The 25,826-nt window shown below is 39.8% G+C and overlaps 1 protein-coding gene across 3 annotated transcripts in view; it reads left to right on the plus strand.

Annotated features, from left to right (window-relative positions):
• Positions 1-378: 378 nt before the first annotated feature.
• Positions 379-25,826, plus strand: part of LOC140999461 (kazrin-like) — a 154,517-nt gene continuing 129,069 nt past the window's right edge. The window contains exon 1 of one of the 3 annotated variants that reach the window (XM_073469853.1): positions 379-532. In XM_073469853.1, the coding sequence (XP_073325954.1) occupies positions 419-532 (114 nt within the window). In that variant the 5' untranslated portion in view covers positions 379-418. The remainder of the gene's footprint in view (positions 533-25,826) is intronic. The other 2 variants (XM_073469854.1, XM_073469852.1) reach the window with 2 other exon arrangements.

Below are 25,826 nucleotides of genomic sequence, written 5' to 3' on the forward strand. Positions count from 1 at the left end.
GAAGCTGTGTTCTTCCACCCTGTTATCTCTGCTGTTTCTGCTCACTAAGAGGCTGCCAATGCATCCACAAAGGAAGAAGAAATGTGTGTGTGTATATGGCACTCTGCTATGGAACGCATTTTATGATCCACTTAAGCCTGCCTGCACTCTGATAAAGAGGACATAATGAAAAGCTGTAACTTTTACTTTTTAATTATTATTTAATTAATTAATCTTGTAATGCCGTCTTTCTCCTGCAGGATCAAGAGAAGTGTAGCTGAAGTTAAATTCACCAGATTAATGACTTGATATTTTTTAGTCCAAATAGAACAAATGCTTTGCGTGTTAACAGCCGCTTCGTGGTGACATTTATTTATTTTTGTGTGTCCCTCTAGCTGTGCAGTCTCTGAACAGCCTGAATGACCAGATTGCAAACTTCATGGTGACTGGACCCAAGCCCCCAGAGCCGGAGGAGCCTGCCTTCCGTCCTCCCGAGAAGGAGACAATGCAGAAGTCCATGACCCTGATGAGGCACCTCCTTGTGGATGCACAGGTACAAGAAAGAGTAGATTTGTTTGCTCATAAGAAGGCAGGTGCAGCTAGAAAAAAAGAGGCTCATCACTGAAAATATAGTTGTTGGATTTACCTCCCCAGAGCTTTCTCCACCCAACAGTGACATTTCTAGGGCCGTCAGTGAATCAGGATGTCAGAGTCAACTCAGAGTCTGCACTCAAACCAAGGGGAGTTGTCTTCGGTTTATTATTTCTCATGTCTTTGCTTCCATACACCTTAGAGAGAAAAAAAATACATTTCACCACCCTGCCCAGACAGTAAATGAGACAACAGATTTCCACACAGTAAAGAAAGTAAGCGTGTGTGTGTCTGCTCATTGTTCAGTTATAAAATCCCAGAAATTATCTCCTGCCGGGCTACTGACGGCGCTGTCAGCCGAAGACTCAATCACAGTAGACAGCAGTCGAGGAGGTTGTACCACCGTCTGGTTCAAATGTGGTTTAGCCCACTTCACTGACAGTCATCACTGGAGCAGAGAGCATTAGAGTAGCCAACAGATTGGAGTCGATCTGCTCTGCCTCACGCTGTCCACCATCCCGCTGTCCTCTGTGTCTATCACCCCACTGCTTCCGTCATCGTTACTTTTGTGGTTTTTGGTTATCTTAAAAGAGCCATGCTCTCCTGCATTTGTTCTGCTTACAATGATGGAGTGAAAATAAAGTGCTTTTAATTGGCTGACCAAATACAAGTCGACTTTCGGTCTTCCCGACTGATGACTCAAATCATTTACGATCAGCCCTAAAAATTTCCACCAGAATTGATTCATTTGTATAAAACAGGTGTCATTAGTAGTAGTGGTGATGTTAATACAGCTTTGATATACAAATTTGCGCTGTTGACCAATTGCAATTTGTTAAATTCTAGTTCCATAATGCATCCTGGATCTGTTTACAATGTCACCTCCCTTTATCACCACCTATTTTTGAGTGAATCTTGCTGTTTTAACTTTCAAATTGATGTTTTTCAAAAAGATCCTTGAACTCCAAAACCAGAGAACTGCAGCTGACCAAGTGATCTGACTGTATTAATACAATATTTATGTGCAGTTAGTCAATATCATGAATCATTTGATCAGTTGATCAGCAAAAATGTAGACGATTGATTAATCATTCAAGTCAGTTGCTCGTTCCAGCACACATTTGAAGCTCTTATATCACTGTTTTGATGTATCACTCAATTAAAGTATTTTATGTTTTGGACTTTGCTTTCTCAAAACAAAATGTGAGAACTTGTCTTTAGATAAGTTATGATGGCAATTAGTTATCACAGGGGGGACGTGGCAAGGCTACCATACAAAGCCAAAACAAAGCCAAGAAAATGTAACAAGGCATATCTTGCCCTCGGCTTCACCAGTACAATGGTGGTTAATGAAGAGAGACCACAGTGTGTTGGGTGTCTCAAAATATTATTAGTTGCAGACCTATGTGCAATGCAGTGAGATTATCCAGAACTGATTCTCCCAATAAAATGCAGCACTGTTTATGAATGTGATAATTTGATACTGACAAATTACCTCATCACTTCATTGACTTTTGTAAATATGAATTTGATGCCAGTAACATGTTTCAAACAAGTTGGGACAAGCGTCACAAAACTGGGAAAGTTGTAAATGATCAAAAAACACCTGTTGGAACATTCCACAGGTAAACAGGTTCATTGGTAACAGGTGATAATATCACGATTGGGTATGAGGAGGGGCATCGTCGAAAGGCTCAGTCGTTCACAAGCAAGGATGGGGCGAGGTTCACCACTTTATCAAACACATGATTGCATGAAGGATGTTACAACATGTGTTTGGGAACACTGTTCACAGTAAGCACAGTTTGTTCGCAAATGACTGCATTCTGTCTTTATTTCCATTTTACACAGCCTCCCAACTTTTTTTGGAATAGTGGTTGTAAGATAAAACACAGTTAATCCACCATATAAATTGCTGTATAATGTGATCTTGGAGAACAAAGGTCAAAAAAGACTCTAGCAATTTGTGAAACAGAGAAAAACCTTGTTTATGCCAACACCTGGCAGACTTGTAGTGTAGGAGTAGACTTCATGCTTCATTTTGTACCAGTGCAAATTGTTTGTGAAGACGCAGAATGCTATTTGTGTGCTACACCGGCAAAGGGCCCCAGATGAAATGAAAATATTGACTGTGTAATAGGGATGCAACAACACGTTACATTTCCTCCATGAGAGTCAATTGCCACTTAAATTCCCTCAGCGAAATGATGCTTCCACTGAATACAACCTAGTGTTAGAAAGTATTCCAACAGTTAATTTGTTTTTGTAATAGTCCCCCCCTCCTCCAAGTCCTCTTATTCAGTGATGACCTCAGTGTCCTCAAAAATGAATTTTCTAGGGCATCAATCACCCAAGTGAGAGTGGAACTGTTTGAGGATTGATGCTTGTGGACTGCAAGCGTGACAGCTTTTGTTAATAAATGCATTTGCTGAACCATTATTGTTGTGTCAAACAGACGATGGGGACATGACGTTAATAGCACCCCCCTCTCCCACGTGTTCACCCTCCCTCCTTTTTCTCCTCTTGTTTCACTCATGTTCTTGCCGATAATTTCGCGTAACCTTTCTGAGGGAAAAGGAGGAAGAGGAGGAGCTCCAATTAGGGGAGGGAGGAAGCCGCCAGCTGGAGTGGCAATGTCAAGAGTGTGATTGAGCTGTTTGTGTTTAATACGCATATGCTTGTTCTGTTGATTCGTTACCGTGTCGTTTGTATTCCACATTCATTTGTCCAGAAAAATGTGTGTGAGCTACGACAACACAGATGTTGTTAAATAAAACTTTGAACTTAATCTACAAGTGTAAGGCGTAAAGTGCTTGCTGGTTCCCTCTCTATTTGTTCATTATTATATGTCATCGTTTATACACAACTAGAATGAGTTACAACACAGGTCCAAACAAAGCGTACCTAATTAGCCTTTTTCCCTCTTTGATTCCCTCAGCCTCTCATCATCTGTTTGTCTCTCAGGTTAAAAAGCGTGTTTAATGCTCAAAGCCCAAGAAAATCCACCTGCATGTAAGGACAAGAGACGTGGAGATTGCTGAGTGACTGCTGAGTGACAGTCAACATGCCTTTTCCCTTTTTTTTTCACTGTATCTCTTTATCTCTCATTCTCCATCTAAAAGACAGGTAGCCATCTTTCATTTAATGCGGCTGACTCTGTCTTGTTAATGTACTCGCAGTCCAGGTAGTTCTCATTCCCTCTTTTGATTTCTATTCTTTTGGTTTTAGTCAGTGCGCAAGTAAAATGTCATGAGGCAGGTGTATATCAGTAACGATGCCTGTCCTTTTTTGTTTTCTCACGCAGTATAATGTGGCTCAGGTGTCAATATATGGGATATATTGTACATACTTTCTCTATATTTAATTTGTCAGGTCCAATGTGTTGTATCTAAACTACTTGAGGGTTTCTGTGGTTATGGAAACCTGGAAAGTCACAAACTTGGAAATGTGGCTTGCAGTCATTTAATGGTTGAAAAAAAAAAGCTACACTTAACAGAAACGTGTCTAACACTATTGAGATCATTATGATTGTCATATTTGGCATGATATAGTTACAATGTAGTATTGAAATTATAACAGATTTTTTTTGTGATTGGCTGGCTGTGATCAAATGAAATCACCACTTTATTTTGCTTTCTGGGTCCCCTGCAGTTTTGCAGGGACTGAGAGGGGCGCAGCACACCAGCTGAGAGACACACTGGCTTAATGAGGTAGTTGACCACAAATCTCTGAAAAATTAGGTTATCAAATCTTCCTGCACCTTTCTCAGCTTTAACATAACATAATTAGAATAGGGCTATTTTAACAAACCACTACTAAGAGTCAGCTCGCTGCAGAGCTGCTTCCTGTGGATCTTTCTTTTCCTCCAAAGGCCCATCTGCCGTGTATCCTGCAGTCAAGCTGGGAGGAGATTGGCTGCTGAGCTTTTGCCACCAGACCCTCCCTCTATCTCCCCTTCCCCGTGCTGTACCTGGCTGTGACTACATTAGCTAAGCTGTCAATCATCAGTGAAGGAGAATTGGGTGTGTGTGGTGAGTTTAAGCACATGGGGGACGTGGATGCAGTTTGGAGGCCAGTAAAGGTGACTTTGACAGTGACTGAGTGGAGACACTGATAAATAAGATCTATCTGACTCCCTCCGACCTCCACTCTGCTCTAATCATCAGTGGAGTGCTGGAGACACGTCTGTCAGTCTTACAGGAAAAACAGATTCAAACACACAGTGGTCCCTTCTTTTTTTTTTTTACAAGTAAACAGTTACGCAAACTTCTAGAGCTAAAAACAATGAATATAGAAATGCATCAGATCAATATTTTATGTAATGAAATTTTCACAAAAAGCCAGTAATTGTTAACACAGAGCAAATCAATATTGCTAGAATTGCCGGCTATTCTGAGAGAATCAATATTGTATGGCTGAGAAGTGTACAAAACTAGCTTCACACTTTTTTCCTGAACTCAGTCAAATGGAAACAATATCATTAAAAAGAAACTTGTGTTGCATGGGAATAAATGGATAGTAATTGTGACTTGGTGAGTATAAAAAACATGAGTGGTGAGGTTGCAGATTCAAATTGAATAATTGAATAAATAAGCTTATATTAATTTAAGCTTCACCGATATTTTCATATTAACAATAGGTCAAATGACTGAGTGTATTATATAGAGAGTCTCTCTTAGTGATGAACCCACATGCAATTATCACCAAACTCTGTTATCCATCTTTACAGTCATTGTTTTGTTCTGGCTCACTGCTTTACTGTTTTTGTTCAGCCTCACTGCTCTCATCAACTTCATTTCCAATGCTAATGTTACTCCACATCTGTTGTGAACAGTTTTCTAACTTGCATCATCTTTTATCTAACTTTTTAAGTTGATAAAATGTCAATGTTTACTTCTTGTTCTGCCGCCCCAGAGTGCTCAAAGACAGTAAATGTTGCCTAAATAACAGCATACTGTATAATGAGTTAATCGCCCCTCTATCCATAGTTAGTGTAGACTGGGTAAGTCAGTTGTATCAAATCTAACGCTTGTCTCAGTCCAAATGAATATTTCAGCACAAAAGACTGACTTCCACATATATTAACCAATAGTGCTGGACCTGTGCCCAGGGTCATGGAAGAGCGCAGGCTGCTCGCAGTCTCATAGGACTGGGGGGAGGTGCTGCAGAGGGAGCGGGTGTATGATGGGTCTGCCTGGGTCAGTCTGTCCCTCTCCGACTGGGGCCTCAGCTGGCCCTCCAGAGTATGGTTCTTACCCATGCATAATACATCACCATGGTCCCATCTGCCCTCTCAACCCTTCCTCTGACTCTGCCAGGCCTGTCTAATAGGCCCTGTTCAGCTAAGGGCCAGTCAGATACGCTGCCGTGTGCCACAATGGTGATGGCTTATTGTGGCCCAGCTCAATCCCAGAGTGTGACAAATGAGAATGGAAATTGGGTAATTTGGTTCAAAGCGAGTTTTGTCTTCATCCACTGTTAGAAAGAGCTGGAGTGTTTCTTGGGTTTTCACTCTGCTGTCAAAACATCCCCCAGTATTTTCAAAATACTAGAATTAGCTCCCCCAAGTTCACGGCTTCAGTTCGTGTTTGGATCTGAAAATGATTCTTCCACATCAAAGGCAGAGAGCTTGAACTTGAGGTCATTTGTTTCGAAGTCTCTGTCATTTTCACATTTCAGATTAGTTTATTTCTTTTTTTCTATTTGCCATTGCTGAAAGTTATAATTGCTCGATCTCGGTGAATGTTATTTGCAGAGATGGTGCTCCCACAGACAAGGTCAGACCCTTGTTATTTTCAATGCTGGCTGCGGTCAAGAGTATTTCACTTAATGAAATTCCCCTGGGATGTCTCATTCATTGAGTGGATAGTATCCAGAGGGAATATGTAAAATGATGTCTTTTACTCTTTATCTGCTACTTGCGATCAGTTATTTATTTTTTTTGGGCCACACAAAATGGAATTGTGGGTGCGAGACGCATGATAGTGCTCGTGCAGCATGAAGACTTGTATGCTGAGCAGATTGGAAATGAAGGCTTATCTTGTAAGGAATAAATTGAAAACCATTTCATTATAAGAATGCAGTTCTGAATGTTGCCTGCAGAGAAAAGAGCTCTATCATAGTGAAACAGTAATGGTATGGGAATTGTCATGAGTCGGTAGAAATTCGTGTCACGTAAGACACTGTATCCTTTTCTTCTACTTGAACTCTGATAATCAGTGTAGGAACTCAGGCATATGACAGGAATTAAAGTATTTCTTTTTACTTTGTCACTATGCAGTTCAATGTTTGGACACAGAATGTTTTCTGAAAGAGATTTACTGAACTTTGAAGTTTACACAACAGTAGACATATTACAAAAACAATAATCCGCTTTCAGCGTCAATATTGCCCCGTAAAAATCAATTTTGAGCAGGTGGGCTATGATGAGCTCAGGTGAACAATGCCAAAGAACAGTAGGACAAAGAGAGAAACAGCAGTGGTGAGCTTTGGTCATGGCTGATGTAGGCTTATTGCATTTACTACGAATCTTTCACTCAATGATCATCATCAAAAACACGTCTGTGTAAAAAGAAAAAAAATGTCAAGAAGCTGCATTGATGAAAAATGATCTCAGGAAGATGATTTGAGTCATAGATCCATGAATTTGAACAAACAAAATGGGTTTATAATAATGAGGAGTGATTTTAAAACTCTGGGAAGTGTCATGGTCCTGAGTATTAGTTTTGTCATTTTCTGTTTTATGTTGAAAGTTTAATGTTTTCACTTCCTTTTCAGTGCACACCTGTGTGTCACTTGTTAATTGGCTCCTGTGTTTTTACGTCTTTGTTTTTCCTTCACTCTTTGTCAGTTCCCCTGTCCTGTTTTCTCCTCATATCTTCCTAGCGTTTGCTGCCTGTGTTCCTGGTGTTTTCCGGGTTTTGAACTTAGTTTTTTATTTTTTGCTTTCTTTGCCTGCATTTTGTTTTTGCATTCAGCTTGGTCATTTATGCTTTCTTTGTGTTATTTCAACCCGCCTGCCTTGGTGTGTTGCATTTGCAAAGACTTAACAAAAAGTTTCCATCCAGTATCATTATATCTCTGTCATAGTGATTGCCAGTTAAACAGCAGAATTCCCCTATTTCCATTCCAAACTCATGTCATGTACGTCTTTTGCTGGGGCTGCAACAGCACCCCTGCAGTTCCAACGCAGTGATCTCATTGAAATGAATGAGGGCAGTGCCCTTTTTCTGTTTCAGAACAGCTTTTAACATTGCTGACCTGACACTTAAAAACTATGAGTTTATTTAAGGCACAATTTTTGCATGATGGGAAGTCCACATTAACCACTATCACCAGTTTAAAGTCAGTCCACATACATTCAAAAAGAGTTTGACGTGTTAGAAAAACAAAATACTTCTAATTACCCTACTACACTGCCTGAATATTTTCTGTTGCCTGACAGGCTTGGTAATTAGTTCTGTCAGCTTGGGACCAAATACACGCTTTCTGCAGTTTGCATCATGTCATGAAAGTGAAAGACGTGACCGTCTAACATCGCAAAGGTCTCAGCACCAACAGTGGTGGAATTGCCATTAACTGTGCCAAAAGACAAAAATTAGAGAATAATTAGACACAGTGCACACACTGTGTCAAAGATACATAGATAAACATGATGGATGGATCTGGATCTGGGGCCAAAAAGTGGGGACGGCCTTCCATTCCGAAACACCCCTACTCCGAAACACCGCTGTTCCGAATCCGACTTTCAAGTTCCAATTACTTCCCAATAGGGTTAGGGTCAGGGGTTCCCCAATAGCCTTTTCAGAATAGCGGGGTCTTTAGAAAAAATGGGAAACCCCGCCATTACGAAGAATGGAAGTCTATTTTCGGAACAGCGGGGTTTCGGAAAGGCGGGGTGTAACCCCAAAAAGTATATTGCCCACTGATAGCTTAGCATTGATATATCAGCAGAGGCACATATGATCAGTTTATAAGTAACGAGAAAGATTTTCTACCAGAGAGCACGGACAAATGTATTTCTCTGCAAAATATCTCCACAGTTGCTTAATAGCCAAATGTATGGATTTATTATATGGTATACCCACAGTTATAGTGTCTGTTGTGTTGTTTCTGCAGTTCAAAAAGAGCTGTTTAGTATTCTGAATGTAACATTTTCTTTCTTAATTTTGGCTAGCTGTATGAGTCATGTTTTGGGTATTTGTGAGTGTGTTTGCTCATGGTGTTGCGCTAACATCCTTGAAAATCCAGTCTGTGGGGACACATAGAGTCTTTCTACTAACCTTACATCTAAAGAGCCATTACAGGCAATACATAATGGTGTGCTTCAAGCTAGCTCTCTGCAATGAAAACCGAAAATGACTGGTCTATTGATCTGGGAGGTGTGCTTACCAGAGCAAGAGAGCTGATGATTGTGCGACTTCTACTCTCTACCAGCTTTAACCCTTTCTATCAGAGGTCAGAATCTGGCTCTAACAAAGACATACACGAGCTGTGGGAACATGGTTGATAGTCTGCATTGATCCAGAATGCAATGCCTTGGAGATTCTGCGACTACCAACCCTCCGAGCTGGTCTCCAAACACAGCTGGAGCAATGACGAACTGTCCTTTCCAGTCTCCGGGGATAGGGAAAGATAAATGTACATCCTTCAAGGTGAAATGCAAGCTTGAGGTCAGATTCAAGCAAACAGCTAAGTTAAGACATTGAACCCAGAACAAAATGTTTTCAGATTGTAGATTAGGCAGCAGCTTGAAAAACTGCGCTTGTCCTCCCGAAACCAGTTGTGATTGATTTTGGTATTGAGTGAGAAGCTGCTTCAACTTGATCTGGTTCTATGGAACGGTTGTGAACCCCACGTGGGAATGTCTGCAAATAGATATGGGGCTTTTGTTAGGCTGTAAGTTGTTAAAGATAAAGGGGGATCATAATAACTAAAGCTAATAACCAGATTTAGTTTATCCACTTCAATGCTAGATACAAAGTAGCTTGTAGACGACCTTGTTTACAGGCAAAATACTGTAGGAAACCTTTACTTTTTAATATAGATTCATCATTATTATCAGACACATCCTCTGTATTTCTTTCAGGCTGTGGATGTATATGAACGGAGTATTATATGCTCCTAGAGCCTCTTAGACTTTCAAACAATGCATTTATTGTTGTGTCTAATGACCCAGAATATGGCACACAAGGGAAATTCAATCAACTCAATAACTAATGCATTCAGGTGTTGAATAGAAATATCTGCATAACTGGCCAAGTCATACAGGGGTTGCTAGGCAACCTGGCTTGTCTTACAGGAACTGTCACAGACAGACACGTTCATGGTTGAATCTGTGTTTTGGTAACTCTTCTTCATCAGCTTTTTTTTTCTGCTCGTCATGGAAGAAAGAAACCTTTATCTGAAGCGTATCTGTGTGTGCTCTGGCAATGCATAAATATTGTTTTTTGTTTTATTAATTTGTTTTTATAGAGGTTCTTTGCCCTGTGCCAGCTCACCTGGAGCAACTTGAAGCATGTTATGGTTATACTGCGAGGATCACAAACGAAGAACAGGGTGCCAGGCACAGGGTGATTCAGTTAGTAGCCTGCTGTTCACAGTGGTTAAGCGATCTCCCTCTTCATGTGGAGAAAAGTCAGGCAGACACAACACTCTCCTGATCTAACTTGCTCATCCATTGATGCAGTGGAAACCACAGTGAATGGGACTGCTGTGTCAGGTGTGTATCTGTATGAAGACGTGCACATGATGCTGTGCGTCACTATGGAAACAGGCGATCAGATTATTTTGATGGTACAAACAGGAGACATAGGTGTTGATAGGTAATAGCCCAAGCTTGTTTATATGTTAGCCCCTCTTGCTCTGTCTTTTTGCTCCCGTTTCCTCCTCGTGTTAGTTCTCTACGTATTACTGCGCAGTAGCAGCTATCTCCAAAGATCAAAGGCTTTGCCCTCAATTTCAGAATGAGGTTTCAGAGCTATATTCTGCTGCCTCTGACGCAGATGTGTGCTGTGCCCATAGCTACGCTGTTTAGAGGAGGTAAACTCATGACCTGTGTTTGAATCTAGGTGAAATGCCTTAAATCATTAGTGTCATGTATGTGTATGTGTGCAAACCTGTATGGAGTCACCTCTGTGTCCTTTTGTGCTCCACAGATGACTCCTCCGACCTTTTCTTTGTCTTTGTGCTGGCCAAAATTAACTTTGACTTTGCATCTGACTGTCAAGTGCAGCGCAGTATCCCTGGTAACAGCTGGTTGTATGTATCAAGGTTGCAAGACTTTAGAAAGTAAATCAACCTAATGACTGCAGGAGGTGGTATGATTGCAAAGTTTGAATTCTGCATCATGAGTGAGGTGACTCATTGCAATAGCTCTTGCTCTTTTCTTGACCCCACACAGTGGGAGTCATGTTTTCACACAGCACACTTTGTTGGCCTGAATATTAGATGATGCTTATGACAAGACAACCCCACTGTTTTGCAATTCATGTTTGAGAAAAGACTTTTTGAAGAAACCCTGGTGGTTGTTTTCAATGTAAATGGATTTCCACAAACTTGGATGGGGCATGGGTCTCAGCCCAGAATAGACCCCATGAACTTTTCGTGTGGATCTGAATAAAGGGACAGTCCAGGATTTAACACTCTGAGATATGGTTTTCACATTTTTGTTAATTTCTCAGGGAATAATACATTATCTTGATGAAATAAATCAGGCATATTTAAATGTCTGTTATCTATGAGAAAGTACAAAAGCAGACTGTTGGGAGCTACAGTTCCCATGAATTAGGAGCATAGAGGAATGTAAGCTGGAAGTGTAGTGCAGGAGTTGGAGTCAGTGAGCTAGCAATGGACTAAAACTTAAGACCTTTTCTGGCAGTTCCTTTTTTATAGTGTACCCATAGATACAGCCACCTATTACAGAATTACTTTTATTCTGAATGATTATTAAGTGTCTATTTATACGATTTTACTTCTATCAGTGGATTTATGGACATTTTTTTGTGATGGACCTCAGAGATAATGATATCCTCAGAAAGTTTAAGGTAAATACACTCACCTTACATCTGAAATCATGTGTATCATGTCTGTGTGTTCAGATTTGACTGAGCTATGACTCGGAGGAGAACAAATTTTGCCTCAGCCTTCAGCAATCAGATAAGGTTTTTAAAGTACTCTGACTCCATGAGCTTTGTGTCACAGCCTGTGCTGCTGCTGCTTCAGCTGCTGACTGTGTTGCTAAGCTGGCAAAATGTGGGCCACAACACAATAATTAACTTCTAGTTGTTTTTAAAGCACCGCCATGCACCTTTCCCTTTCATCTCATGCAGTATCTTTGCCTCATGTCTCTCACTGCTGAGGCTTATAGTTTGAAAACCTCTGTTGTAATGATAGAACAGAAATCAATAAAAATTCTTATCTTAAAACTGTATTCATCAATCACTCCTTGTTCAGGGTCACCGGGGGCCAGTGTTGCCAACTTGGTGACTCTCTAGCTAAATTTTATGAAATTTAAGACCTCTTTTCTCATATTTTTTTGCCTTAAGTGACAAATGTAGAAACTTTTTGATTTTGAAGACACTTTACCAATTTGTTTGTTGTCTTTACGCCAACGTGTCCACACTGTGCATCAATACAGTATGTACCGATGTAGTGACTAACATATCATTTTGAGCAAGCTTAAGGTATTTTCCATTAGAAGGAGGTTTGTATCACTGCAGTGTGGCTAAAAACCCTCCCCAACATGCATTGGACAAGAGGCAAGATACATCCTGGACAGGTCACCAGTCTGTCAGGCTAACAAACACAGGCAGACACAACATTCATACTCCCATTCACAGCCAGTGTGCGATCACATTTCAGGTTGGACAGTGAAGAATCAATATGTTCATGATGAACTGTACTTTCCTTCCATCTGCCAAACCGACTCCTGTGGTTGGCCTTTCATGGACAAATAGATTACCCCTCATATCAGATGTTTCTGCACTTTCTTGAAACCGCAATAGAAATTGTTAAGCCCAAAGCTGCCCATTTAATGTGAATGGGAGCTCCGCTTTGGACTGTGCTGATTGAAAGATGATAAAATGTTTTTTGAAATATGTGGTGAAGGTGAGGAGGAGGATGTCATTGTGCCAACACATATCACTTTAGTAAACACAGCTAGGCGAGTCAGCAGGAGATGACAAATAGAACAATTCATACTAGCCTAATCCATGATTTGAAAAGCACGGGTGCTGTCATCAAAGCCCTCTCGTCACTTCGGATTATTCTCTCTTGAATGAGGTTTAAAGAAATCAATAAATAGAGAGTGAACTTCCCAATACTCGGCTCAGCAGTGTTTGGCTTAAGAAGAATCACTTTTCCAGTGGCTCATCGTGAAAAAATAATTAAGGGTTGTATTATCTTTGGAATCATTAACACGTTGTGCTCGAGCATGAATTGAGGGCAGCCCTCTTCATTTCACCAGTTTTGAAGAATTTATCTGTGTAATGCAGCTGTGGGAAAAGCTTATTGGATCTCGTGGAAGCCTTGAGATAAGAATACCCAGTGCAACACTTGGACTTTGGGTTATAATTGTCCTAAATTGATTTAGATTCTTTTTTTGGGGGTATTGAGTTTTTCTCCAATACAACCTGTCTTTTAAAACACCAAATGAGCCTGTGTTGAAGGCAGTCTGGACATCATAGAAAATAAGTCTTTTATCTTCAGTGGCTGAGCTCATGATGACAAAAAATAATCTCATTGGTAATGTTGGTAGGTTTTATGGTCTTCAATCATAAACATATTAAAATAATCTTTCCATTGTGACAACTTAATTAGAATTCCATTCCTTGCTATACATCTATCCACACATAAACATAGGGTACATCTTTAGAGAAGATGGAGAAATCTAATTGAATTACCCCTTGTGAGACTTGAATGTTCATCCAATCATACACAGATCTAAGACATTGTACGGCTTATGTCTCCAATGCAGATTCCTCTCAGTTTTGAGGGTCCAAGGTCAAGGGCGGTACACTGAATGGTGATAATCCTCGTGGCGAATCAGCCATCCATCTGAAAAAGAAAATGAAATGAGCAGCTATAGCTATTAGAATGCGCTCTAGTATAGTCTTAGTGCAATAACAGATGCTTCTAATATTTCATTTCAACAATTCAATTGCACATTAATGTTGCATTGTTATGATCATTCTCTCAGAAACATTTAAGAGTGCCTGCTCCCTTGGGAATATTTGTTTGTCAATCGTCTCCCTCCGAAAAGCTGAGGACCAAAAATTGTGTACTTCAAATAGGTAAATGGTGTCTTTAAAAACAAGAAGTCCAAACTTTTCTCTGCACTTTCTGCCATCTAACAATTCTGTTAGTATTATGCCTAACGTGGAGTGATATCAGTCTTGTCTTTGATCTTGGGCAGCGATTACAGGCTGTAAAAGTAGACAGGATAGATCTCCTCGTGGTTAAATACCAGAGTAAATGGGATTAGGTTTCCGTTTCCCATGAGGTCTGCTGAGCCGTCCTACAAAGCTGACGTACTCGGGATGAACACAGCACTTTTCCCTCGCTCATGGTGCGACTGTGTGTGCATGTCTAAATCTTTTTAATTTCACTGAGGCATTTTCAAAGGACTTACCTGGACTGTAGACTGGGTTTGCATTACAGTGAGCTTGCCATGGCTTTAATTGATTTCTGAAACCCTGGGCAGAACAATGATTTCACACATTTTATTGAGGGGGTTTAGTAAGGGCTGCTGCTCTGAGCTTCTAATGTTACTACAGGCAAATCGGACACAGCTTGTCCGACCATACTTAGCATTTCAGTTCAGTGAGCTTCGTGAATGACCTAAGAGCAAGTTTCATGCCAGAATGGGATATCCAGTGTTTGATAAATTGGGCACATGGAGGGCAAGAAAATACAATGGACTATGCAAAATTGGGACTCAGGAGTATCAAATAAGGATCATAGCAATGATTTAGAATTCCCAAAGGTTATTCGATGACCAAGACATAAAGTGAAAGTAAGGCTGTTATAGCAAGTCCTTGGTTCCTCATAAGTGTGTAAATAATTGGTACATGATTTCATCATGAACTGGCTAATACAGGAAGTTCAGTTAAGCACGTGACTCGTTTCAGCTTGTTCCACCCAATGAACTGTGGGCAGTGGTGGCCTAAAGGTGACCTTAAGGTAAGAGAAGCAAGCTTGTGACCGGAGGGTTGCCAGTTTAAACCCCCGGGACGGGCAGGATAAATCTGGGTGGGGAAAATGAATCTTTACCACGACTGAGGTGCCCTTGAGCAAAGCCCTTAACCCCGACTGCTCAAGTGGAGCTGCTCGGTGGCTGACTGATCAGACTGTGGTTGTACTGGGCAGCTTCCAGGTGTGTATTTGTAAATGTGAGATTGTGATCAGATCACATGATTTCAAAGATCCTTCAGTCATACTGTCTAAAAATTCTACAAAAACTAACTTTGAGATTCTTTGGAGAGTAAAAGGCTGATTTCCAGACCTTGGATTTGCTCTCCAATTAAATTTGTTTAGCTATTTAAATACAGAGTATTGCTTATTGACAGTTGTTTTCCTGGTTGGGAGAACAACCAAGTCAATTATAGCTTTGTAGGAGAGATTAAGAAGGGGGACGTCATCTTCCCTGCCACAGCAAGATAATTCTGTCATGTCAGAACAGCTTGTGCAATGTTTTTTCTTTGGGATTTTCTTGTGAAGGGAGTTGTTGAGTTTTTTTAACCAACAATAATATTTGCAATCAATCAACATATGAAGAGTTAATTTGCAAAAAAAGATGAGAGCCATTCTTAAAATGAATAAACCAACACCAGTTTGATTGATATTCCCTTGAGTGCACAAGAAAAATCTGATATTGGGAATATAAATCAAAATGGAGATGGTTGTTTTTGCAAATGAACACTTAATTTGACCTTGACTGACATGACATGACACTAAACAGAGTTCAAGCAAGTTCTGGCTGTACATTCAGATGGGCCAAATCAGCATCTAACACCATAGCAGTGTTTATTGCTGTGGATATGTGACTGTATATTGTGGAGAGAACAAAATGCTTAATCCCTAATGTAATGTTTATATATGCAAAGTCTGCAGTCTCTCCCATACACACACATAGTGTGTCCCTGTCTTCCACTCATACTACTTCTCCAGTTTCTGCATAAGGGTCATCAGAGCTTGCTGTTTTTCAGTATTTTTTCGCTGACTCTGTCTGGGCACGCTTGGGCGTCTTTCAATTTAGCTCTTTCTGATAACTCAGCCTCCTCCAATAGATAAATATTAAATTAGAACAAATGACTCTCACTTTCTCAGCAGGCAATTGTGTCTTCTTCCCTTGAGGCTTTTAGCATCAGCTAAACAAGCACTGCTGCTATCTGTAATTAGGAATGGAAAAAACAAAACACACACCAACACAGTCAAACTGCTAAATGAACAACCTTTGCATTATCGATGGTGACCATCCAGCTGCCTCCCCTGGATAACTGGACATTTTTCACACCAGCTCTGTATATTCACATTGGGGTCATACACTGCTAAATGCACCACCTTTCTTTTTATTGAATCTGTCTGCATTTGTAATTATTCCTTATTAAAGTGGAGGATAGGATTTCTGATGGGGTTTAAAAAAAATAAAGCTAGATTTGGCTTGCTGGAATGCTTTTACTTTTGCATGATAAGTGTCTCATACATACACACTGAAATACTCTTCTTGCAAATCCTTTTCATGTTTGTTTTTAGCACAGATTCTAGGTTCCAGAGAAGGTTGTAATCCTGTAAGCCTGTTTGAGTGTGTAACATTATTAGTATAACATGATTTGGATGGCAAAAGACAAGTGAGTTTGATTGGGTGTCGCTCCTGGGGGAACACTTTTGGATGAAGGTAATATTGTGTCGCATCTGACTATCTGGCACAAGTTAATAGATGGTTTGTGTGATAGGGACGTGCTGCCGTGCTGGAAGCTGCTGCAGATGGCTCATATCTCTGTGTGTAGCAGCAGCAAGACGACAATGTGGAGCAGTCAGAGCAATATCCTGAAGCAAGTATGCAATTTGCTATACCGCAGTTGTTACAGTAAATCAATCTTTGTAATATTGATACTCCTATCTTATCTGGCATGTTATCTGTCTGTTTATTTGTTTCTGAATTCTTCTAAGCCACCTTTCTATTTTTTTGTTTATTATATACTAAAGATACTCCGTCGTTGTCCTCACATCAGCTTCCTGTTCGGTTTACAGTTAGCAATCCCCTCCCTCCTCTCTACGTCACCACACTACACTACTAGTTAACTGATTACGGTTTAATGGATTCTCTCAGATGGTTTAAAAAGTGCAATTATAAAATGCTAAAATGGGTTGCTCGATATATACGTGGGCGCCATCAATAAATCTGAGTGGACTGCCCAAGTAAACTATATGTGTGGGGAACACTGTAAAAACAGAGATAACTGTTGGAATATAGAGCTATTTAACATTATTTAACTTAATTTATAAAAAAAATGTATCACTTTCAGCAGCTTTAAGTAGTATTATAATCACAGTACAGTCTGTATGTGAGTTTTTACTGTATAAGCACACATAGTCCTATTGTAGTAATCTGTGAATCAAGGTTACCCCAGCTAACATAAATACACTCTGCTGTACTCCTCTTTGTGTATCCTAAAAGCCTCTTTGGTTTGAGAACAGTGCGGGTGGATGTGACTGTCATGCTTCTGCCTTCACATTGTGTCTGTAGAATTAAAGCTCAGAAAAACGTGGAGCTCACTGATATGAATGCCTCTGACAGAACATATATTTTTCCCTTTACTGCTGAAGGAAATTACAATTCTTTTACCATGTAGTCTTTAAGCAAGCCATCTGGGAAGATAAGTGATGTAAGGATTACAGTGTAGAAACACTCACTTTGATCTGGGATTTGACTCTGTCGTAGGACCAAAAGATAAAGAAACAGCATGCATTCATATGCATTCATAGTGTAGGTTTCTGGGATTAAAGTGGAAACCGTAGTGGTGAATGTTGGTCGGAGACTGAACGTAAATGTGTCACTGTGCAGAAAACCACACAGCTTCCTGTTTAACGCTGCCATCACCCATGTTATCCTCGTATGGATCATTTTGGCAGGCACTGACAACCGAACTAAATGGGCTTGTCCTGTTTTAGCACTGAATGTTAATATTGGTTGCTATGCAATTTGAAAGATTTTCTTGTTGGCACATCTGCAATGCAGCTGCAAAGCTTCTATGCCTGACACCATATGGATTTGGAAATAAATAAAATAACCGTTTATCTTTGCTTACAGTATGCTAATTTATGTCTCCCTCGACTGAGTGTAATTTCTAAGCCTGACAAACCCACAGTGAGAGTGCTCACCTGGAGAGAGCTGGGTAATGTTGCACAGCGCTGCAGAATCTGTCCTCAGCCATTTAGCTGCAGTGTGACCTCTCTGTGAAGACAACGCCATTCATTATCAAATAAGGGTGAGCTAGAGGTCCCCCATGGTTTGTGTATGGATATTAATGGCCTGCACTAATTTACATTTCAATTCCAGACACTATATGAGAAATTAGTCATATGCAAATCATGAGCTGGTGAATTGTGGAGGAAAATGATTGACATTTTCCAATAAATACTGCAAGATGAGTTTAATATGTTTTGTGTATTAATTATGCGGAGGAAATGGAAATGACCCGAGCTCAGGTAGAATTAGCATGATCTATTCGAGGTTCTGCTCGGGTCGATTCCTTAGCTACAACCAGGAGAGAGAGAGAAAGCTGAGTCATTTTTGATTGATGTCGATTCATATTAATTTTGATGGAAAGGTCTGATAACTTCACCATCAGACTGAGCTCCTGCCAAATTAAAAAAAGGTCAGAGTTTTCTACGTCTGACTTCCTCCCTGTGTTTGCAGTGCTGCGGCTCTGTTTGAAAAGGTCACTTGTTCACAGTATGTAAACAGCAGTGTTATAATGGAAGAACCTGCTTCTCTTTGATGCGTCACACACAGTGTTGTGTAATGTGGTTCTTACTGTTCAGAAAGGATGAGCCTTTTCTATATTGTTAGGTCTAAAGCTTTAAAGTAACATTATGAAGTAATTTGTATTTTGATTAATTTGGCGCACCCCACTGTCATAAAAATCCCAGGTTTCTGTAATAATTTTTTTTAGATATAATGTAATGTTACATGCTAACTACAAAAAAAACAAAACTCAGCACGTCACTACAATGTTATGTCTAGAAAACCAATATCTAGAAGGGACTTCCAAGACCTCAATGGTCAAGCATTTTTTGCCATGCAGCAGTCAAAGATTTGACAAGAGCTGCACACAACTCAGAACATAATGCTAAGCTAACGTAACCTCTACCAGAGACAACAACACCTGGCTACAGCATACCACCGGCTAAACCGCTGTCGAAATAGGCTGACTCGGCTTATTAACAAAAACTAGTGAGTTGGTAGTTTAGCCAAAACAGCCAAACATCAAGCAATTGCAACAACATCAGACGTATAACTGAGCACTGCACTTTTAAAACCTCCTCCTCCCGGCAGTTCAAAGCTGCTGTGATAGTGGTGTAAGCACCAACTCTCTCCGGGAGTGCTCCAATCAGAGTCCCCTAGGCTAGCAGAGCTACAGTAACATGTAGCTACACTATGCAGCAGTAAGGGGTTGCTTTCATTTTTTGCATAAAATATGATCCACTTTCACCAAAATCAGTGATAGTTGGTGCTGTGTGTGATGTAGTGCTGTGAAATGTTATGCACTGTGATGCTACCCGCTCAACAAAGTTACATAGCGCAGAAACAAGCGATAGGGGGGGCGGAGTGGCCGAGAAAGAGACACCATTCTCCCTATTACAAATCTCTTTTGAGATAAAATAGTTTAATAATTAAATTTAAAAGGCATTAATTTAGGCATTTTTCTGCATTTGTTTGAGCTATTAAGAATAAAAGAACGCAAAACCATGCAAGGACAGTTTGCTGCCAATGTGTTACCTTTCAGACAGCAAAACATAACAAAGGTAGAAACCTGTTAGACTGACAACGTAAATGAAAATATATCAGAATCAAAACTGACAAAAAAGATATGAGAGTGTACTTACTGACAGTTACTCACTTGACTTCACTTATGAACATTATTTATTATTTTTGTTATCGTTCACCTTGAACTATGAGATTCTGACTCAGCACTGTAAGTTATCTCGACAAATATTCCAAATTTTGATGGAAAAGAAAGCGAGGGACACAGTCAGATGCCACTCTGATGTCAGAATGTGTCACCATCATGAAATATTCATCATGTTTGCTGTGGGAGTGCATTTAGTTTAGAATAAGAATAGCTGGAATCTTTCAGCAGCAGACCATTGATCCGGGCTGTATCGCTACTTGAATGACTCATCACAGAAGAGCGTTGCTGAATATTGATCATTCACTTGACTGAGCCCTGCAGAGTACATTTCCCAATCCTTTCTTTTGGAAAACGTGAAAAAGGAGAAATGCGTCATACACATTATAGCTTTGTCCTTATTTGAGTTTATTTTATTTCAAATTTACAATGAGAATATTTCGAAATATGTCTGTTTCACAGTGTTTTTCTACCATATACTGTCTAACTCTTAGTGAACCTTTGTGAATGGATGTGGACACAAGGTAACAAGGATAATATTTCAGAACTGCTCCCTTTCCTCTCTCTCTTCTTCTTCCTCTGTCTCTCTCTCTCAGATAATTACACTTAAGCTATCTTTGATTTCCTCTTCTCTCATCGGGACGCTCCCACGAGTTCCCCTCTATGTGGCTGCCTTTGACACATGTAGTAAATAAAAGTGAGGAAGGCCATAAATCATGGTAATTCTTCCACCAGACCTCTCATCCTGATTGATCACTCATGTGCCTTTGAGGTCCACCTGTGCATCTTGTCCTACTGATATAAATTGAGTAGAATTATGGGAATGATGTACAATAGCAACCTTGTGTACCAGAGTAGGTGTGCAATAGAGGATGTGTGTGCGTGGGATAAAAGCTTACCTCTAATTTGTCATTTAGGGACAGATTAAGGAAATAAAATGGTTGTTTGGTAAATTTAATTATGCTTTGATTATTTTCTTAGATAGATATTTGGTGTACATAATTGAAATACATCAATTTCATGTTTCATTTGCTTTGGCAGAGACGTCTGGTCCCTGTTCCATCACGAGAGATTTCCCCATGTCCTGGTTTGTTTTGGTCCAATCACAACTGTTTATCTATCTTTGATAACACTGACTTTATGGACAGATTATGGTTGGAGCATGAGTAGTAGGGTTCTGTTGTATGAAGGAGGCTTTGGTAAGTGAATGTTCACTGATTTCACCAAGAAATCCAGTTGCTGAATCTTCCACTATATTAGATCTACAATCTAATCTGAATCTAAAAGTTTGTTTCGACTTTTGATAGGCAGCAGCACTACTGCACTGCTGGTGTTCTGGTTTATCGAGTGACCATGTTAACTTGTGACGATATTATAACAATGCCAATGCAAACAAGCAGCAGGCTGCATTTTGTGCTGCTCTTTGTATTAATGTAAGTAGTTGAGTATGATTTAGCGGGAGTAGGTAACAAGCTTACATTTGATTTGTGGTTTGAGCTGTGCATGTATCTGTTGTCACATTAACTAGCTCTACGCCATGATTTTGTTGCTCTCATTGGTTGCAGGTCTATCTGATAATGTCCACAAGCATTTTGGTCTGACTAATCCGCATTTGTGATGGCTTGACTGTCATAAACTCAATTCAAGGCAGATTATTCTGTAAAGTATATTTATCAGAACATTCACTATATGTTTATAAAAAATCTTTTTAGCGGTGATGAATTTGGGCTGGAGGGTGGTTTAGTCAGCAGGGAGAGTGTCTTCCAACTGGACAAACCTCTGGCCTGAAGTGTCCTTAAGTCAGACGGGGTAGTCCTCTGGATGAGAGGCCAAGCACAAAGAAATCAATAAAACATCACGTCAGATTAACTTAAATGACATGATCCTCAGATGCTGCAGTTTTTAGATGTCACCAAGGTCCTCAGTGCTTTTCACACTTTTGGCTCTTTTGACATTGATGGAGAGCCACATGCAGACACCCACTCGCACAGCTGAATGACTGACACGTTAATATTTACTCACCTTGCGCCTCTGCTTAACTCACTTCTTTAAAACCCCACTCTTTCCATTATAATTGACTTCACAGGGGGCCTCACTGTGCTCACTGAGTTAGAAAATCATATTTTGATACACAGCTAGCAAACTAATCCCAACCATGCAGAACTCTGGACCAGACTGGTAACAGCTGCAAGGCATCCTCAAATGCTGGGGCTTCATCTCCCTATTGGCAAAACTCGGATTAGTCTCCGCGAGAATTTTTTTTTATTATTACACTTTTGAGCTCATCTTTCGCCACTTCATTAATGCAGCCATTTCCTTCATTTGCTTGGCAAACCCAGCTGTAGAGTACTGGGGGATGTTGGGTTTTTTCTCTGCTCTGTCAGCTCGGGGTCAAGCAGAGATGACCTTTTATCTAGCTCTGGATAGTGAGGAGGACTTACTTTATTGATTAGGATATGTAGCATTTAGCATATGCAAATAACATTTACAGGCAGAACTGGTAAGAGAGAAACATGGACATTAATCTGTTTGTCACCATTTGCCCGAGCTCACTTCAGCACTTTCACACCTGGTGTGAAATTGCTGTGTTTTGTTTGTACAAAAGAGAAACACTCCAAACTTTTGATTGATTGCGTGACACAATATCCATGACAGCGCTATATGTCACCTTCTGTGAGTGTGTGAGTTAGTGCCTTGTCATAATGCAATACTGCCTTTAAACAAGGTGCTTCTCTTGTATGATAAGGTTAATAAAAAAGTGGATAAATAAAGTTTTATCTCATTGAGACCCAAAAAACCCAGTGAAAATAACTAAAGGTTTTTATTCATGTACAGGATTGTATATGGCGATGGATAAGAAGAGATGGCTTTAAGGATATGAAATGTAACATTTCTGCATTAACATGTCCAAAAACTAGACCTTTGTTGTATATGTTGTTGAGTTTTGCAATTATACTACTCCAAATGTTTTCAACAATGTTCAAACCCAGAGAGATCTGTAATTTTACTCAAGGTTGTGGTACGTTTCATTTGGTTGCCTGTCGCTGCAACTTCCGGGAGAGAGTCAGAGAGGGGGAGAGGAAGTCAGCGAACGTGACTAAACATAACATGGATAAAACTTTAATACATTTCCTCGGCTGTGACATTTCTGCCTCAGGAACATCAAATAGATTTTCATCAGCAATGGTTGAAGACAACAACTCCCATGATTCCATGCTACTTTTGTCATTAGTTTTGTTGTTATTGATTACATTTACATACTGTGCATTTAACACTCCAACTATATGGATCTCCCAAACCTTTTGGGAAAACAGGAAACAAGAAACCTTTCTCGATTCGCAGTGTGACACAATTTATTCATATAACTATTAAAAAAAGACTACCCTTGCGTAATATAATCTTTAACACTCCGCAGTCCAGATACTGTCCAGAGGTTTTAATCTTCTTTTCCTTAGTTTGACACAAATAATAAAATACATTACAAACTTACAACACCACACAACTTGAAAAGAGGGGTTAGCAAAAAAAACAAACAAACAACAAATTCATTTTCAACACTTTAAGCACATGTTAGTTTGTACAGTAAAGCCCTTCACTTCTTTGGGCTGTGACTAATTAATCATCTTCTTTTGTCCATGAATCGTCTCGATGTGGTCTGATTTTCTTATATTCAGCAAACAAAAGAGGAATTCATTAATGTTCCACCTCTGTTCTGTGAAAGTGTTTTTATAAAGAACCAGATGTCCGTGTTCGGCAGTTCTACATACTGTTATTATGATGCCTTTCTTGAAAAAACAAAACAAAAACTAGCTTATGTTCTTTCCAATTTAAAAGAATTATTCTTTCAATGCATGAATCAACCAAGTCTGTTTAACACTCACATCAATACTGTTGTTTAACTTATGATCACTACAGGGCAGAAGAGTCACTCCAAGGATTGGTGACATCAGGAACGCCTCTCACACACAACATCACATAAACACTTCACCTCATACAATACAGGTGCTGATTTTGGTGTTTCTCTCCCTGCTCAGCTCAGGCTGTAATCACAAAGCACCAATAGATGCCCACATCCTATTGTTCCCATAATCACCACTTAGGCTGTTGGCAAGCACTCTACGCTAATTTAATACAGAAGGTAATGAGTTCATTTGCAAAGATCTGCATATTTTGAGAGGTACCATGCAAAACGCCAGGAGTGATGGAAAATCTGATTCCCTTAGGTTGGAGGTTTTCCCTCCCCATTCCTGTAACTGATTCCTGTTTCTTCTCAGCAATCATAATGACAATGGGAGCCTACTTAATTCTGCAGCAAATGAATCAAGTGTAAACATCATTAGGTATTGGCATGAATAGCATTAATTTACAAAATTAAGTTTGGTACTTTCCACTTGATCAACTCATTGGCACTGAGGTGAATCGAGAAATGAATATTATAGGAAAATGAATTGTTAACCCAACATAATTTTGGTGTTTTCATTTCGGATTTAATTTTCTTGCGTCTTTGCATAGTGCAGCAGTCATACATTCTTAAGTGATGGTTTTGACTGGTTCTCACTTCCGATTCATATTCATCAGTTTCGCAGTTATGGCTCAACACCAAGGATTGCTTTCCCTGGTGTTTAGATGTTGAGAAAAAATAGGAAGAAAAAGAAAGACAAGCTAAAAGGGAAAAACACACACTGAAATAGAGACACATTGACAGTATTATCTATATTCACCTCTAATGAGTTTGGTTTTAGTCCCAACGTTAGTATGGTAATGTGTATCAAACTAGATTTGAATTCTCCTTACTTTTTGAGTCAGAAAGTATTAACTGTAATGATAACACAGCTATTGAGGAAAACTTGCAAATTTTCAAAGGATGAAACAGTTTATGGACAAATTTGAAGAAACTGTCAAAGCCTCTGATTGGGCGTTTCACATGCTGACCATGTCATAGTGTTTAATCTACAGACATTAATACAATACTGATGCAACCAAGTCCAAAGAGAGTTAGCTATCAATAGTTAGCGATTAAAACCTTCTCTTGCTTTACAACATTCAACATTTGGGAGAAATCTTCCTTGTGTTTACTTTGTACGCCTCTCAGAAAGAAGAAGCTAGTTAGCTAGCTAACACACTGATTCTCACTGATTTCTTTAGAATTTCTTTCAGTTCATGTTACTTTAAAACCCACTGAGTCATCAGCAGCTCTTGCATGTTCGCCTGCAAATGACCAGACTGTAAAAACTCACAGCAAGGGGCAGCCCTTTGACCTTCTGTGTCAGGATTCAAATCACGAAGTAATGCAGTAGCGGTAACAAATGTGATGCTGAAATCATAAATGATATGAAGCTATGGATACCATCTTCAGCCCACCAGCTGAGTAAAAGCCTATTAGCCTGCTGGAAGTGCAATGATTAATTATTTCTAGTCCTGGCCCATACAGGTAATGCACTGATTGTCGTAGCAATATCGCTCTTATTGCAATATACTCTTTTTGGAAATGACAACTTTCACCAGTTAAGAACAGAAATAAACAACAAAAAACATTTAGAATGGATTAAATTCTTAGGAAAATGAATTTTAGTCTTCATTTTAATCTTTAATCTGTTCCGCTTTGAAAGGTGCTGTTGTGTATTTGGATGGCTTTAAACTGTGTCTTAAAAAGAGGTTTTCTGTCGTAAACATCTCTTCTTCTCATATTGTTCCCAATAAAAGAATATATTTATATTTTTTTCCCACCACCTTTGTTGTTGAAGTGTAGAGGAGCTTGTCATCCATGTGCTGAGCCTTTGAAAGAAAGTGGTTTTGAAAGGATGCATCAAGCCAGCCAGCGTCAACCCCCCTACAGCACCTAAACAGAGCTTCTCTCAATCCTCGTCACAGAGACGACGACTGCTGAATACTGAGCAGAAGAGACAGGAGCTGCCCCTCAACCTGAAACACACCATTATTCTCTCTCTCACTCCCTCTCCCTCTCTCTCTCTCTCTCACACACACACACACACACACACACACACACACACAGGACAAAGATGGACACACATGCATATGCATACACACATGCAATTAACTCCTCTAACTGAAACAGCACACACCTACGCAGGGTGCACAGAACACTAACAGCATCAGACATGC

Source organism: Pagrus major, chromosome 7 (assembly GCF_040436345.1).
Source record: "Pagrus major chromosome 7, Pma_NU_1.0".
NCBI classification, from domain to species: Eukaryota; Metazoa; Chordata; class Actinopteri; order Spariformes; family Sparidae; genus Pagrus; species Pagrus major.